The sequence below is a fragment of the Oncorhynchus clarkii genome, chromosome 11 (assembly GCF_045791955.1).
Source record: "Oncorhynchus clarkii lewisi isolate Uvic-CL-2024 chromosome 11, UVic_Ocla_1.0, whole genome shotgun sequence".
Taxonomy (NCBI): domain Eukaryota; kingdom Metazoa; phylum Chordata; class Actinopteri; order Salmoniformes; family Salmonidae; genus Oncorhynchus; species Oncorhynchus clarkii.
In genome coordinates this window covers 34,754,925-34,772,311 of record NC_092157.1, presented here as the reverse complement: position 1 = coordinate 34,772,311, position 17,387 = coordinate 34,754,925, and the positions used below count along the sequence as shown (strand labels likewise).

Genomic DNA, 17,387 nt, shown 5'->3' with positions numbered 1-17,387 from the left:
GAGGAACAGGGGGATGACAGGAGAGGAGAGGAACAGGGGGATGACAGGAGAGGAGAGGAACAGGGGGGTGGACAGGAGAGGAACAGGGGGATGGACAGGAAAGAAACAGTGGGATGACAGGAGAGGAACAGAGGGGTGGACAGGAGAGGAACAGGGGGATGACAGGAGGGGAGAGGAACAGGGGGATGACATGAGAGGAGAGGAACAGGGAGATGACAGGAGAGGAGAGGAACAGGGGGATGGACAGGAGAGGAACAGGGGGATGACAGGAGAGGAGAGGAACAGGGGGATGACAGGAGAGGAGAGGAACAGTGGGATGACAGGAGAGGAGAGGATCAGGGAGATGACAGGAGAGGAGAGGAACAGGGGGATGGACAGGAGAGGAACAGGGGGATGGACAGGAGAGGAGAGGAACAGGGGGGTGGACAGGAGAGGAGAGGCACAGGGGGATGGACAGGAGTCGAACAGGGGGATGACAGGAGAGGAGAGGAACAGGGGATGACAGGAGAGGAGAGGAACAGGGGGATGACAGGAGAGGAGAGGAACAGGGGGATGGACAGGAGAGGAACAGGGGGATGACAGGAGAGGAACAGGGGGATGACAGGAGAGGAGAGGAACAGGGGGATGACAGGAGAGGAGAGGAACAGGGAGATGACAGGAGAGGAACAGGGGGATGGACAGGAGAGGAACAGGGGGATGGACAGGAGAGGAGAGGAACAGGGGGGTGGACAGGAGAGAAGAGGCACAGGGGGATGGACAGGAGTCGAACAGGGGGATGACAGGAGAGGAGAGGAACAGGGGGATGACAGGAGAGGAGAGGAACAGGGGGATGACAGGAGAGGAGAGGAACAGGGGGATGGACAGGAGAGGAACAGGGGGATGACAGGAGAGGAGAGGAACAGGGGGATGACAGGAGAGGAGAGGAACAGGGGGATGGACAGGAGAGGAGAGGACAGTGGGATGACAGGAAAGGAACAGGGGGATGACAGGAGAGGAGAGGAACACAGGGATGGACAGGAGAGGAACACAGGGATGGACAGGAGAGGAACAGGGGGATGACAGGAGAGGAGAGGAACAGAGGGATGGACAGGAGAGGAACACAGGGATGGACAGGGGGATGACAGGAGAGGAACAGGGGGGTGATAGAGTACACAGTGTACACAGGTACCATACAAGGTCAGGAGAGGAGATACACATATGCACACAGGTCTCTGAAATAGCATTAAAAGAAAGATTCACACATTTTGAATGCTATATCGTTTTTGTGCATCTCTGAGCGATATTCTATCGATTTCCGGGGTCATTTCGCGTTTTCATGTGTATCTGAGCTATTGCTGCTCAAGCAGGCAGAAATACAGCTGGCAGAACGAGTTTTGCATCATATGACTGGGCTAGCATGGACTACGGACGTCACAGACCAGGTAATTGATCCCTGAATAGCTAGAGAGCGAGAAGCAGTGGAGCATAAGTAAGGTAGTCCCAGTTCTCCAGACCACACAGGCACACACTACCTGACAGTGTTTTAAATGGTACTCCATTCCATTTTATAGTGTGCTACTTTCACCAGGGCCATTAAGACTGATCAAAAGTAGTGCATATATAGGGAAGACGGTGTTTTTTACAGTGGAAAAACCCATTTACAGATCAAGATAAATCTGGGCAATCAGTCTAATGGTGCACATTCATGGTAGATGGTCCCATCATGGACGTCACCAGGACCTGGTTTTCGGGGCTCTAACCCCTAATAAATTTGGGTCAGCCCCGAATCTTTTGCACTGCTGCAATGGCGTAAACAAAAGTGTAGTTACTGAATGCGCCACTTAGTTCATAGAGCTGTGGTTACGTGAAACTCCCGAAGTCATCCAACCGGTCTAATGACGGGTAAGGTCCTGCCGGTGCGCAGCTGAGCGATGCTCTGCCACTTCTCATAAGGGTGCTATGTCTCGCAAGATCACTTAATGACGAATGAGTATTCTACGTAACAAACCCGGATACAATAGCATGATAATGTCAGGGTACTGTTTTTTTTGTCATGCGGTGGCTGCTCTATAGTTCTATTGGTTCGGCTGATTAGCCACCCTCACTTACATCATTCAAGATTGGCCTAATTTCTGATAAGGTAGGCCTAATGTATGATAAGGTAGGCCTAATGTATGATAAGGTAGGCCTAATTTGGTGTTTTAGGATGAACAAAATAGAACCTTTTCCTTTAGCCACTTACACTATGTGTCGGCACAGGCAATCATCCAATTTGGATGATGCATTGTCAGTATATACTAAAATGATTTTATACAATAGGCTTCGATATCAACTTTCATTCAGAAATGATGGCTTAGTAATCATTTAAAAAATGGTGCTCCGGCAGGATACCTAAAAAATTTTTTTGAAGCAATTGCCATATGCGGTCAACTGATACAACTTAATTGGGACAGCTTCAATGCCCTGCTTTGAGACAAGCATGGGAATATTTTTTGCTTTCACTGAATCTCCGCTTGGATGTTTGGTCACAATTAGGCTGGGAAATGTTATCTAAATTGAGGTGAGTGCTCATGACCATTAGTCTTGCAATTGAAAGCAATACAGATTTTCTCTCTGCACACACATTATGCCTATAGCTTACCCGGTGAGCTCCCCTGTTGTTTTCCTGAACTTTCTAATCCTTTTATGATGCATTTCAGTCATTTCAGTCTACTTTTGCGAATACACATTTTGTTTAGCTTTTCCCATAAGCTATTCAAGTCATTTGACACATTTGTTTCGTCGTTTAAAAAGTTCACAAGGCCTACATCGTTTCAATAACAATATAGCTGAAACTACTACTGGCTTCATTGACCTACTGAATTTATTTATTTAGCTAGGCTACTTGCGGATAGATTATTTTAAATAATTGTAACAGTAGGCCTACCTACACAACCTCATATGAGGTTTACTGGCCACAATCGATTGAATGAATATTAAGAAGTGTTGATTCATTTATTTGGCCTTGGAACATGGAAGGAAACACAGCGCTGCAGGAAGTGCTGCAGATAAATTGAAGTACATTTGCCAATTTACATAATTACTCCTTTCTCTATGAAGATAGATGAAATCTTTGAAAATACTACACCGGCAGAATTTAGCCACAGAGGATCACTAGCTTATTATGACAAATTGCTGTGGATTGTGTTTTGTCACATTATGAGCACATAGGCCTAGTCCACAGTCGGGAATCACGCAATTGGGCAACAACATGTAAAACTGCTGATTGTTGAGTTGTGGCTGTCAATGAACAGCAGGCAGCAGCTAGAAGGTATTTCGCAATATTTCAAAATGCAAAGGCGGGAAAAACCTGTTTGAATAAGTGAGTGCCACTGTAGAGTTGGTGGATGGAAATCTCTTCATATTGTAGGCCTAAAAGCTGTGTGTCCACTGTTTCCATTGGCCCGTGCTATTGGTTGCATTTAAGACATGGGTCTTTCATTTTATAAATGTCAGTTTGTCATCTGGATCATTTGTGTGGTAGAAGTAAATATCCTCGTAATGTCTCCAGTCATGTAAAATGATGTAGAATTGCAGGAAATTACTTTAGATAAGGCACTTCTTTTCTGGGACCCACAACCCCGAATGTTGTGGGTCCCAGAACTGAGCCCCGAATGTTACCAAACCCTGGTGACGGCCCGAGGGTTCCATAAGCTAGGCCGGCGGCTGAAGGTGACTGGGAAGAATTACACTCCCACCTCCGAGTGAGGATTCTTACCTAACAGTTGTTGCAACATCTCTGGGTTTTAATACAGGCTTAAGTGCTTTCCAGGGCCATTTGTATGGCTTCTTCAACACAGGGAAGGACTGGGACCAGAAATGAGTCTGGGCATTACAGATGTAGGATCTTAATTGGATCGCCATGTTGCAGGAGAACTATTTAAAATGTGTCGTGTATTTGAGGCTTAAAACGGCTTCTGAAGTTTGTAATTTCCACTTTGTAATTTCAGACTCTCCCCTTTCCCTTACGAAAAATGTATCCACCCTCGCAAAAATGTCCATTAATTATAATCCACATAATAATTCACATTTCCTGTTGCTGCAGGATTATTTTCCTGCTGTAGCAAACTGGCTCAAATTATGATCCAACGTCTGTACACACCACGCAGGCCCCAATAATTAGCAAAATAATGATCATTTTATGCAAAAAACACAATTTAGTCAGTTGCACTGTGCTAAAGATTGACCAGCCCTTCTGGAATTTTCCCAAACTGCACAATGGCCAGTCAGATTTAGCTTTATGATTCCTTTGGTGTTTGCATAGCATTTTTCAAGGTTTCACATTGGGTTTATGCTGTATGACTCTCTGATAGCTCCCCTTCCCTCTCTCTTTCATCTTCAGGTAAACATTTAGCAAAAGGGCCAGTGGAGATTAATGTGGGTTGTAATCATTGTGCATTTGGCTTGGCTCTCCGTCGACCGCCAGTGGCCGAGGGGCTTGTCATGCTTTCACAGGCACAGGAAATGTCAATCGGATAGGGCCATGTCCATCTTACCAACTGCCGCTACCCGTTGCCACGGCCAGACTCAGCACAGATTACGATAATGTCCCATAACATTTTATGTCATTCTCGAAACAAGTTATAAAAAAGGATATTCTTTAAGGCCACGGTCAGGTTACGATTTGTTCCTCTTTTCTGTTGTCAGTGACCTATTTTTTAAGAGGTCTTTATGTTCTAAATTCATTTTTTCCAGAAAGTGTGATGCCTTACTACGAAGGGGGTGGATTTGCACGACATGTTGCTCCCTCCTGTCTCTTAGAAAGTTTGGGAGGGGGGGGATTTGACCTCGTTGCATTCTCTTGCATTGGATCGATCTCTCTGTCTTAAAGCGGTTGTGTCAGGCCCTAGGAGGGAAAACATTTTATTTTGTTTGTTTTATTCAGATGGACTGGCATTGCATCCCAAATCTCGACCCTGGTCCTATGAGCCCTGATCAAAAGAAGTGCACTAAAAACGGGAATAGGGTGTCATTTGGGACACACCCTGGGCGAATGGCTGTCCCAGAGGGGGGAAAAGTCATGAATGATTTCATGTTGGGACACATTGATCCAGCCATTGTACCGGTTATATTTACCGATCATTCGCACAAGTACAGTTGGCTCATTGTTAGTCAGAAGGAAACACAAGACAAAAACAAAGCTTGGCTATGAAACTGTCCAATCGCTCCAAGGCTCCAAACCTAGTTGATCTTTTTGCTCATACAGTATGTTGGTTATGCCACTAACTCATGTTGTGTTGCTTTCCTCCAGTTGATTGTCATCCAGGCTGTGTAGCCTATAGCAGGGTGGTAGAGGAAGGGGCAGAGAATCTATACATCCCAAATGGCACTCTATTCCCTATCTAGTGCACTACGTTTGACCAGACTCTCGTCAAAAGTAGCGCACTACATAGGGAATAGGGTGTCATTTGGAACGCAATCCAGCACATCAGCGTGGTCATTGATAAAGAAAGAAGTGAGTGTGCGTGAGTGAGTCACAATCTGCCTGCCAGGCAGCATCTCTGACTGCAGTTATTTTTACACCTCACACAATGGGGGAGAAAATAGCCCCGCGAATAGCACAACTCTCTTCTCAGCTATAAAAAAACATCACGTATAATTACATTCAGGGAATGAACGCTGCTGTCTCCCGATTCCGTGAAGTTCAGCTTTGTCTCCTGATGAAGACTTATGTGAAGTGGGAATGTTGTGTACTAAAGCACTGCAGAGCAGCAAAATGATGTGTACAGTCCTCTCATTTCTAGTGTATATCTCAGTATAACTTTTTTGTCCAGCACTGGTATTCACAAGTTTAGGATCACCCTTCTTTTCTATAATTGATTCCTCAACTCCTTGCACATTGACTTCTGGTGTCGACTCCCATTTCTAATTGATAAGATTGGATTCCGCTAGGAATCGACTCCTAAGATTCAGTAGTTTTTGGAACTGAGGAGACTGATTAGTTGTCGTACTTCTGAGAACGCAAACACTTGCAACTTTCATAGCAAGCTAGCGAGGGACGGAGATTGAGGGGAGGAGCACAGTATAGGCAGGTCGGCTCACAGACAGGCAGTCTGAACCTGTGCACTATGCCTATCTGTATCTGAATGCTGTATCTTGTCATTTCTTTGCTTGCAATGTCTCGCAACTTCAATTATTAGGCTAGGATATTGAGATGAGCGAGATGCAACTCTTCTTTCTCACACAGTCACCTGTGGCCAAGTCATCGCTCAATATTCAATGTACCGTAACTAACTTGCATAGGGTGCAATGCTTGTATTTGTTGTTGGAGTCAGACACATTCTGAATAACTCAATCTGTAGTTGTTATATCCATTTAGTGACTTATAAATTAATGATATGTACCCCTTAATTATTGAAGAATATAATGTGCGCATGTGTACAGGTTCGCTTCAGCTTGGTAGCCAGGGCCCCAAACAGCAGAGAAGTGTAGCCTCGCGCTTCAACGCTCTTAGTTGTTGATGAACTCGACCCGCTATTACCCACAAATTGACCCACTAACATCATTTTTCAGTTAGGGATTTTTCATAAAGTTAAGGATCCCAATTTACTTGAATCGTTTGAATGTTTAAACATTCACACCCATAAGTATCATGTCTTGTGGAGCCAAAACTTTTAACCCCTCCGTTTTCTTCCTTTGGCAGACTAAACCAGTTGCATTTGCTGTCCGCACAAATGTCAACTACTGCGCCACCAATGATGATGGCGTCCCCGTGCCGGGCATGGCCATCTCCTTTGAGGCTAAAGACTTCCTCCACGTCAAAGAGGTCAGGGGTCACAGTAATATCACATGTGGTGGAGAAGGATGATGATGATGATTATGATGATGGCGATAACAATGATGACGATGAGGAGGAGGAGGGTGAGGTTAAATATGATTATGATAAAGGTGGTGATGATGACAACTATGATGACGATAACCATGACGACAATAACAATGATGAGGGTAACAATGATGTTGGTGATGATGAGCAAAAGGAGAAGGCTGATCTGTCTTACATCTGTCCCACTGTTGTAGAAATTTAATAATGACTGGTGGATAGGTCGTCTGGTGAAGGAAGGCTGTGAAATCGGTTTCATCCCCAGTCCTGTGAAGATCGAGAACACTCGGGTACAACACGAGCAGAGAGCCAAACAGGGCAAGTTCCACTCCAGGTAGCTACCAGCCCCCTCACTCATTAAAATCATCACGGAAACGAACATGCACCTCACCCAATCATGATGCTGCCATGGAGCCAACACTTGACAGGACTCGACATTAACGCTTGTCCGCTTGCTCGGGTCAAGTAAAAGTAATTGCCTGACAAGCAGGTTACCGATTCAATTGTCCGCATGAACAAGTGCAGAAGAATCATGCAAAAATCACAATATCAAACAATTAAGCTACTTCTATGAGAATTGTATCAGAGATTGGGAGGTAAATGACACACTTACCTCCCAACCTCTGCAGAGCACGTTGGGGTATAATTATTGTAGGCCTGCTCTGACAGGCCCGAGCGGTATTTCAATCATGCAGTCGCCAGATGCCGTTTTTTGAGATAAAAGTGAGCCTAGCTGCATTTGCACATTTATTGATATTCATTGTTAGTTAGAGAGTTATTTGCACAGTTATAGCAAATTTTTGGTCAGCACTGAAGTCCTGGAAAAGTCATGGTGTGTGCATCACCTGTTTACCAGTGGGCCATTGCCAAATGAGAAGGAGAGCGAGAGACATTGCGCAGCAGGTCAAATAACAGACTAACTATTTCGCTAATGGAATGTATTAATGTCATTGTCGTGTCCAATGTCCTAAAATACATTTCCACCGACACTCGTCTAGGCTATAACCGCAAATGGCCAACACGCAGTTGATAGACACTACATGGCCAAAAGTATGTGGACGCCCCTTCAAATGAGTTGATTTGGCTATTTCAGCCACACCCGTTGCTGACAGGTGTATACAATGAGCACAGTATTTTATTTTGTGGGGGGGGTTAAGTGCCTTGCTCAAGGCCACAACGGCAGGAGATATAATACATGGGATCAGAAACCAGCAGCCTTCCATTCCATACCAGTGACAATAACGAATGTATATTGTGACGTGGTTCCTTGCATCATAGAACACAATTTTCAGTCACTGTTTGGTCCATGGTATTAAAGACCATACAAGTGACTTCAGCTTTCGGACAAGTCAAAAATCTGTCCTATTAGTCCCGAAAGACAAGTGGCTAAAAAAGTTAATGTCAAGCCCCGCTTGAGATATCCCACACTATCAACTAGCAACACCTCAAATATGCTGATATGAATGATATACTGATATGAATGATTTATCTTCGCAGTAAATCGGGAGCAAACTCCTCTACCAGTTTAGGTGAAGTGGTTCCTAACTCGCGGAAATCCACCCCCCCTTCCTCTGGTGAGTAAAGGACATAGGAGCAGGGTTTTGGAGCAGGGTTTTGACAGTGGTCGACATGTTTTTCACTAACACAAACTCTTTACTCTTAACACTTGAGTATTATCAAACTTCCATCAACCTCTAAGAGGGCTTGAGTATGAAGGGGGACAGAAATAGAAGACGATGGTAAGTTTTATTAGTAAGGTCATTATTTTGACTTTACTGCTGACCTGTCATTAGTACACGTCAGGAAATTTGACCAATCAGTAGTTAAATCAACAGGATGTAGGCCCATAGTAAAAATGTTAGAATGGTATTTTTGTTTTACTGTGGCCTTAAATGTTTGCTTAACTTATGTGCTATTGGTTACTGTCAGTGCTCTTTTTCTGAATAGTCAAACCATAGTATGACCATAGTTGGCTATGGCGCATTTATGGTTTATATAGTTTTTATATGTGCTGGAATAACCTGTGTATCTGTTCAGTGTTAGGTGTTCATTGTTACCTCTGTAGCCTTTTGGTGTATTGCTTCTGTGTGACGGTGGCCTTGTATGTCTGTGTGCATAGCCGTTGACATAGACGCCACAGGCTTAGACCCCGAGGACAATGAGCTTCCAGTCCACCTTCGCTCCCCTAAAGTCAGTCAGCCAAACACTGTCATGTCACCCACCCTAGCCAAAGACAAACGAATGCCCTTCTTTAAGAAGGTAAACATGGCAGTACGCTGGTATTCTTTCTCGACCTGTATCTCCTCTCTCCGTCCATCCGTCCGGCTACCCATGACAACTTCCTGACTGTGGCTGCTCAGCATCACTCTGTCCAAAATACGTTTGTCTGTCCGTTCTGTTTATCCTACGTGTCTTACTGCCGCAGTCCGTGTCTCTTCTCCCCCGCTGGGCGTTTGAGCCATTAGCATGCATGTTGCGCTGTTTCTTAACACTCTTTCTCTCTCCTCTTCCATCTGGGCTGTAGCTAAGCAGAAGCAGAAGTCGGTAAGTTAAGTTAGCATGCAGCACACACCAAACCCCCAGCAGGGCCTTGGGGGTCTGGGGGATGTGCCTCTGTGATTTCTCTGCGGTGGTTGTGGTCGTTCTTGACTCCCCTCTTACTCACTGTCGTCGCTGTGGTCTCTGTGTGTGTGTGGGTGTGTACGTGCGTGATGCAGATTTAGTGGGAACTCGGCGTATCCAGCTCTTAAACCAGAAGTGTATATCCACAGTAACTGCGATTGCTGTCCTCTTGTTGGTTTGGTTGTGTTTATCACACAGCAGCATGAATCAAGTGTGACCTCTTTTAGAACAAATACAACAACTCTTCTTGTGTTTGTCTTATTATGAAACAACTTACGTAAATCTATTCTTATGTAAAGCACTGCTACGTTTAATACACCATTCCAAAAGAGTTAGGAACATCCCGTCAGGGCTTTCTTGGCACATGACGGGATGTGTGTGTAGGCATACCTTATACACATAACAAACAACAAGCGTTCTCAGTCCAAGTGTGCACTCCGTGTCTTGACATGGAGCAAATCTTGTCAAACCCCAACGTCATCTCCATCCTCTTTCTTTAAAACATTTTTTTTTTTTCATTTTCTTTTCACAATAATCAGCATACCAAATGGATACAGAGGTACAGCCTAATGTCCTTTCTAAGACCATACAACAACTATGGCGACAATAGCCACCGTTTTCAATCATCTAGCAGCATGCATTTTCTTTTGTAACAATAACCCTGTAGTCGAGGCCAGGAAAATATGGCCTAAAATATCTGTGACTACAGTGACCGGTGGTTCTCCAGACGTGGTCAGCTTTGGCCCGCATCTAGCAGCACTTTCCCCACTCGGATGTAACAAGAGTTCCCCAGGGACCGCCAGTGACGGTAGCAGAAGAAAAATGAAAGTGAGAGAGACAGATACTGGGAGAGAGATAGAGAGAGAGAAAGAGGGGAAGGGGGGGGGGGAAGAGATGGAGAGAGGAAAAGAGATGGAGAGAGGAAAAGAGATGGAGAGAGGAAAAGAGATGGAGAGAAGAAGAGGTGGAGAGAAGAAGAGATGGAGAAAGGAAAAGAGATGGAGAGAGGAAAAGAGATGGAGAGAGGAAAAGAGGAAAAGAGATGGAGAGAGTTAAAGAGATGGAGAGAAGAAAAGAGATGGAGAGAGTTAAAGAGATGGAGAGAAGAAAAGAGGAAAAGAGATGGAGAGAGTAAAAGAGGAAAAGAGATGGAGAGAGTTAAAGAGATGGAGAGAGTTAAAGAGATGGAGAGAGTTAAAGAGATGGAGAGAGGAAAAGAGATGGAGAGAGGAAAAGAGGAAAAGAGATGGAGAGAGGAAAAGAGATGGAGAGAGTAAAAGAGGAAAAGAGATGGAGAGAGGAAAAGAGATGGAGAGAGTAAAAGAGGAAAAGAGATGGAGAGAGTTAAAGAGATGGAGAGAGGAAAAGAGGAAAAGAGATGGAGAGAGGAAAAGAGATGGAGAGAGTAAAAGAGGAAAAGAGATGGAGAGAGGAAAAGAGATGGAGAGAGGTAAAGAGGTGGAGAGAGTTAAAGAGATGGAGAGAGGAAAAGAGGTGGAGAGAGTTAAAGAGATGGAGAGAGGAAAAGAGGAAAAGAGATGGAGAGAGTTAAAGAGATGGAGAGAGTTAAAGAGATGGAGAGAGGAAAAGAGGAAAAGAGATGGAGAGAGGGAATGAGATGGAGAGAGGTAATGAGATGGAGAGAGGAAAAGAGATGGAGAGAGGGACAGAGGGAAAGAGATTGAGAGAGGGACAGAGGGAATGAGATGGAGAGAGGGAATGAGATGGAGAGAGGAAAAGACAGGTAGACAGCAGAGAGACTAAGATATTTAAAAAAGGGTGAGATGGAGAAAAAAACTGCAAGAGCAATAGGTACTCTGAACAAAAATATAAACGCGACATGTAAATTGTTGCTCCAATGTTTTAATGAGCTGAAATAAAAGATCCCAGAAATGTTCCAAAAGCTAATCTGTAAAATGTTGTGCACAAATTTGTTTACGTCTCTGTTAGTGACCATTTCTTCTTGGCCATATCAAGAAGTTGATTAAACAGAATTATCATTAAACAGGTGCACCTTGTGCTGGGAACAATAAAAGGCCACTCTAAAATGTGCAGTTTTGTCACACAACACAAGTTTTTAGGGAGCGTGGAATTGGAATGCTGACTCCAGGAATGTCCACCAGAGCTGTTTGAATTTAATGATAATTTCTCAACCACGTCGTTTTAGAGAATTTGGCAGTACGTTCAAACGGCCTCTCAACTGCAGACCACGTGTAACCACCGCCAGCCCAGGACCTCCACATCCGGCTTCTTCACCTGCGCGGTTATCTGAGACCAACCACCCAGACAGCTGATGATGTACATACAAAGAATTACTGCACAAACTGTCAGAATCCGTCTCAGGAAAGGGTCTTGACCTGACTGCAGTTTGGCGTTGTAACAGACTTCAGTGGGCAAATGCTCACCTTCCATGGCCACTGGTACTCTGGAGAATCGGATGAATCCCAGTTTCAACTGTACCGGGCAGATGGCGTCGTGTGGGCGAGTGATTTGCTGATGTCAACATTGTGAACAGAGTAGTGGCGCTGGGGTTATGGTATGGGCAGGCATGAGCTATGAACAACAAACACAATTGCATTTTATCAATGGCAATTTGAATGCACAGAGATACTGTGACGAAATCCTGAGGCCCATTGTCTGCAATTCATCCACCACCATCACCTCATGTTTCAGCATGATAATGCACTGCCCCATGTCGCAAGGATCTGTACACACAATTCCTGGAAGCTGAAAATATCCCAGTTCTTCAATGGCCTGCATACTCACCAGATATGTCACTCATTGAGGATGCTCTGGATTGACGTGTACGACAGCATGTTCCAGTTCCAGACAATATCTAGCAACTTCACACAGCCATTTGAAGAGGAGTGGGACAACATTCCACAGGCCACAATCAACAGCTTGATCAACTCTATACGAAGGAGATTTGTCACGCAGCATGAGGCAAATGATGGTCACATCTGATACTGACTGGTTTGATCCACGCTCTACCTTTTTTTTTTAAGGTATCTGTGACCAACAGATGCATATCTGTATTAACAGTTATGTGAAATCAATAGATTAGGGCCTCATTAATTTATTTGAATTGACCGATTTCCTTGTATGAACTGTAACTCAGTAAAATATTTGAAATTGCGTATATATTTTTGTTCAGTGTAGTTCAGTGTAGCAGTAATACAGAGTCGTGAAAGAAGATTAGATTACATTTGAAAACGTTATTGTCCATTAATTTTGCACAGAAGAGGAGGTAGAAGTGTGACAAACCGACTCAGTGCAACGTCTGCCTCTCTCTCTCGCTTGCTCGCTCTGCTTTCATTTCCCTGCAAAGCAATGGCGTGTCTGTCTGTCTGTCAGTTTGTCGGAGTGTTCCTCACACTGCACTGTCACACCACTGTGACAGCACACGCAGATGTGGCATTAGAAGTCTACTGCCTCGCTGTCACACACACACACAGACGGATCCCTCTGAAGCTGTCACTGAGATACACTGAGCTCCTACTCTGTTGCTGTGTGACTGGGTGTTTTTTATTCTGCTAGTCTGCTCCTCTCTCGTTTGCATTTCTAGCCTTCTGTTGTGATTATCCCTGTTCTGACTAACAAGTTCCTCTACTGACATTCCCCTTTGAGTAGATAAGAATTGTGAAATTAGAGATTCTGCTGTCTCCACACTCAACACAAGTACAGTGCCTTGCAAAAGTATTCACCCCCCTTGGCGTTTTTCCAATTTTGTTGCATTAAAACCTAATTTAAATTGATTTTTATTTGGATTTCATGTAATGGACACACATATAATAGTCCAAATTGTTGAAGTGAAATGCAAAAAAATAAAAACAGAAAAGTGGTGCATGCATATGTATTCACCTCTTTTTCTATGAAGCCCCCAAATAAGATCTGGTGCAACCAATTACCTTCAGAAGTGACACCTGTGTGCAATCTAAGTGTCACATGATCTGTCACATAATCTCGGTATATATACACCTGTTCTGAAAGACCCCAGAGTCTGCAACACCCCTAAGCAAGGGGCGGCACTATAAAGACCAAGGAGCTCACCAAACAGGAGCAGGGTTTTGGAGGTTGTGGAGAAGGACAGATCAGGGTTGGGTTATAAAAACATATCCCAAACTTTGAACATCCCATGGAGCACCATTAAATCCATTATTAAAAAATAGAAATAATATGGCACCACAACAAACCTGCCAAGAGAGGGCCGCCTTCCAAAACTCACGGACCAGGCAAGGAGGGCATTAATCAGAGAGGCAACAAAGAGACCAAAGATAACCCTGAAGGAGCTGCACAGTGGAGATTGGAGTATCTGTCCATAGGACCACTTTAATCCGTACACTCCACAGAGCTGGGCTTTACGGAAGAGTGTTCAGATAAAAAGCCATTGCTCAAAGAAAAAAATAACCAAACGTGTTTGGTGTTTGTCAGAAGGCGTGTGGGAGATTCCCCAAACATATGGAAGAAGGTACTCTGGTCAGATGAGACTAAAATTGAGCTTTTTGGCCATCAAGGAAAATGGTATGTCTGCCGCAAACCCAGCACCTTACATCACTCCAAGAACACCATCCTCACAGTGAAGCATGGTGGTGGCAGCATCATACTGTGGGGATGTTTTTCATCGGCAGGGACTGGGAAACTGGTCAGAATTGAAGGAATTTAATTTAATTATGAAAGTCAGTTTAGACCAAGTTCTTATTTCCAATAACAGCCTAGGAACAGTGGGTTAACTGCCTGTTCAGGGGCAGAACGACAGATTTGTACCTTGTCAGCTCGGGGGTTTGAACTTGCAACCTTCACTAGTCCAACGCTCTAACCACTAGGCTACCCTGCCGCCCCAATGATGGAATGATGGATGGCACTAAATACAGGGAAATTCTTGAGGGAAACCTGTTTCATTCTTCCAGAGATATTTGAGACTGGGATAGAGGTTCACCTTCCAGCAGGATAATGAGCCTAAGTATACTGCTAAAGCAGCACTCGAGCGGTTTAAGGGGGAACATTTAAATGTCTTGGAATGGCCTAGTCAAAGCCCAGACCTCAATCCAATTGAGAATATGTGGTATGATTTAAAGATTGCTGTAGACCAGCGGAACCCATCCAACTTGAAGGAGCTGGAGCAGTTTTGCCTTGAAAAATGTGCAAAGCTTATAGAAACATACCCCAATAGACTTGCTGCTGTAATTGCTGCAAAAGGTGGCTCTATAAAGTATTGACGGGGGGTAGTATTGCACACTCACAATTTTTTTTTGCCTTATTTCTTGTTATTTACAATGAAACATATTTTGCATATTCAAAGTGGTAGGCATGTTGTGTAAATCAAAAGATACAACCCCCCCCCCCCCCCCCAAATTGATTTTAATTCCAGGTAGTAAGGCAGCAAAGTAGGAAAAATGCCAAGGGGGGGTGAACACTTTCGCAAGCCACTGTATACCTTGACTTCCACACATTGAATGATTGTTGTTCATGTGAAGCTTCTTTTCAATTCATTTAGGGGTTGGGTGAAGATAAGAATGTTGTATTCTAAGAGCAAATACTAACAGATTATCTTAATATTTGTTCAGTCTGTGATATAATTCGGTATCATTTGTTACTTTTGAAAACAGAACACCCCTATCTCTATGGGTCCGAACATTCTAGCTGGCATCCTTGTGTGTTGAGTGTAAACTGGGACTCGCAATTAGGACAACTAATTTCATAGTTCCTTTCAGTTCTAGTGCAGGGCTTCCCAAACTGGGTCCTGCCCCTCTCCCGGATGCACGTTTACTTATTTGCCCTAGCAGTACACAGCTGATTCATATAATCAAAGCTTGATGATGAGTTAGTTTTGCTGGGCAAAACCAAAACTGGCTCCCAGGGGGGCCCCAGGACTGAGTTTGTGAAACCCTGGTCTAATGGGTTGTGCTATGCTGTTCCCTGCTGGACGTAGTGTGTAATTCTGTGTGTGTGTAATTCTGTGTATGCGTACCAAATGCCACCCTATTCCCTATTGAGTGGACTACTTTTTTTACCAGGGCCCTGCACTGTGTAGGGAATAGGTTGCCATTTGGGATGCATCCTATGTAAAATAATCTCCCTGGATGTGAAGCTGATGGTTTGTTTTCTCTCGTTGGGCAGACGGAACACATTCCTCCATACGACGTTGTGCCTTCCATGCGACCTGTGGTCCTGGTTGGACCGTCACTGAAGGGCTACGAGGTAACATAATTGTTATAAATTGCTGTAAAGTTTTTATAAGGGATTATTACTGACACTACCACTACTACACTCACAAGGACATTCTATTTAGATCACAATGGTCGCATTCCAATACTTATGTTGCCAGATCTTACATCACCTTGATAGGCATTTTACCTATCAGCTAACCACATCACATATAGCAATCTGTCAGTCAATGACACAGTTGATGACGTGGCACGAAACCATTGGTTGATGCATGCAATGTCTAAGCAGTGGAATGTGACCTACTTGTTAAAGGGATAGTTCACCCAAATGTTTAAATTATATATTGGTTTCCTTACCCTTTAAGCTATGACAGCAACCCTTCCTTACTCTTACGCATTAACCCTTTATTACCATTCCTTACCCTTTAAGGTATGACAGCAAACTAATGAGGTGGTTTAGTTTCCCGGGCACTGTTTCCAAATATTAACGTTTTAGCATTTGTGGCACAAATCCCATTCAAGTCATGGGACTGATATTCTAATTTTTTTCACACATCATGTCCAAATCATTCGAATGTAACTACAATTTATTGTGAAGCTCAACAAAGTCACTTATATATGATATGATTTGGAAAATGCTAATATCGATCCCATGACTTCAATGGGACTTGTGCAAGCAACTGCCAGGGAAATGAAACCAAACGATGGATTGCTGTCATACCTTGTCCATAGACGGTTTACAGGGTAAGGAAACCAATGTGTAACGTTCCCAAACTACCCCGGTTTTCCAGAAGTCCTGGTTGGAGGATTCTGGATGTCCTGCTTATTCCCTTCTGATTTCTGGAAAACCTAGACATTTTGGAAAAGTTACTGGAATTTTGAAACCCTTCTACTTGAACTAGCACCACTACTCAACTCACTAATGCATACTGTTTACACTAACTACACTTCTACTACTAGTTTACATTGTAGATACAATGACAGAGTTGAGCTTTGTCTCTGTGTATTTGTGGGAGGCAGACAGGGACAGGGGTATCTGGAACCTGGTGAGAACAGGACACACTAAGCTGAGGAGGATCACAGGGGAAGGCTGACGTGCCCTCAGTCAATACTGAAACAGCAATCTGTGCTGTGGGGCTCCCTTTTTCAGCAACAAAGAGCTTGCTTTGATTCACCCACCCATGCACACACACATATTGTCTGTTTTCATGATGGTGATTTCTAAAATGTTCACTATGTTTTTATTGCCCCATTTGGTTTCAGGTGACAGATATGATGCAAAAAGCACTGTTTGACTTTTTGAAACACAGATTTGAGGGAAGGTAAGTTGAGCTGTCCCTGCTTTCCTTTCTTCCCTCCCTCTTTCTCTCTCTCTCTCTGTATCCTTGTTCAGTATGCTCTGCCCGAGTCCTATAGGCTGGTATTTAGTCATCCCTGGAGGTTTCGCAGAGGGAGTGTGTAACAAGTTTGTTTGGCCTGGAGATGTGTGCTCGCTGCTACTTTAAATAGGCCCTCTCCATGTCCTTAATAGGCTATAGTGGGCCCTAGTGCAGTGCAGGGATCTCCTCAGCTCCTCTCCTCTCCGGCTGCCTGGCCACTTTCCCATTCGCAGTAGGGAAGTTATTTTACAAAACATAGGATCATTAGCATATACTGTGCATTGTTTTATATCCCTCTCAAAGTGCAACCCTTTTGATAACCAACAATGAGTTTTACAAAGCATACTCTCACCACTCTCTTCCCTCTTCTACCAAACCTTGCTT

General features: G+C 44.0%; 1 protein-coding gene across 7 annotated transcripts in view; it reads left to right on the top strand.

The window, feature by feature from the left end:
- The window catches only part of LOC139420461 (voltage-dependent L-type calcium channel subunit beta-2-like), a 129,768-nt gene that overhangs the window by 97,847 nt on the left and 14,534 nt on the right, over positions 1 to 17,387 (top strand). For 4 of the 7 annotated variants that reach the window (XM_071170630.1, XM_071170629.1, XM_071170634.1 and 1 more), the window contains 6 exons: positions 6,662 to 6,784; positions 7,036 to 7,172; positions 8,336 to 8,412; positions 8,958 to 9,097; positions 15,578 to 15,658; positions 16,888 to 16,946. In XM_071170630.1, the coding sequence (XP_071026731.1) occupies positions 6,662 to 6,784; positions 7,036 to 7,172; positions 8,336 to 8,412; positions 8,958 to 9,097; positions 15,578 to 15,658; positions 16,888 to 16,946 (617 nt within the window). Of the gene's footprint in view, positions 1 to 6,661; positions 6,785 to 6,813; positions 6,880 to 7,035; positions 7,173 to 8,335; positions 8,413 to 8,957; positions 9,098 to 9,362; positions 9,383 to 15,577; positions 15,659 to 16,887; positions 16,947 to 17,387 lie in introns of those variants that run through there. The other 3 variants (XM_071170632.1, XM_071170631.1, XM_071170635.1) reach the window with 2 other exon arrangements.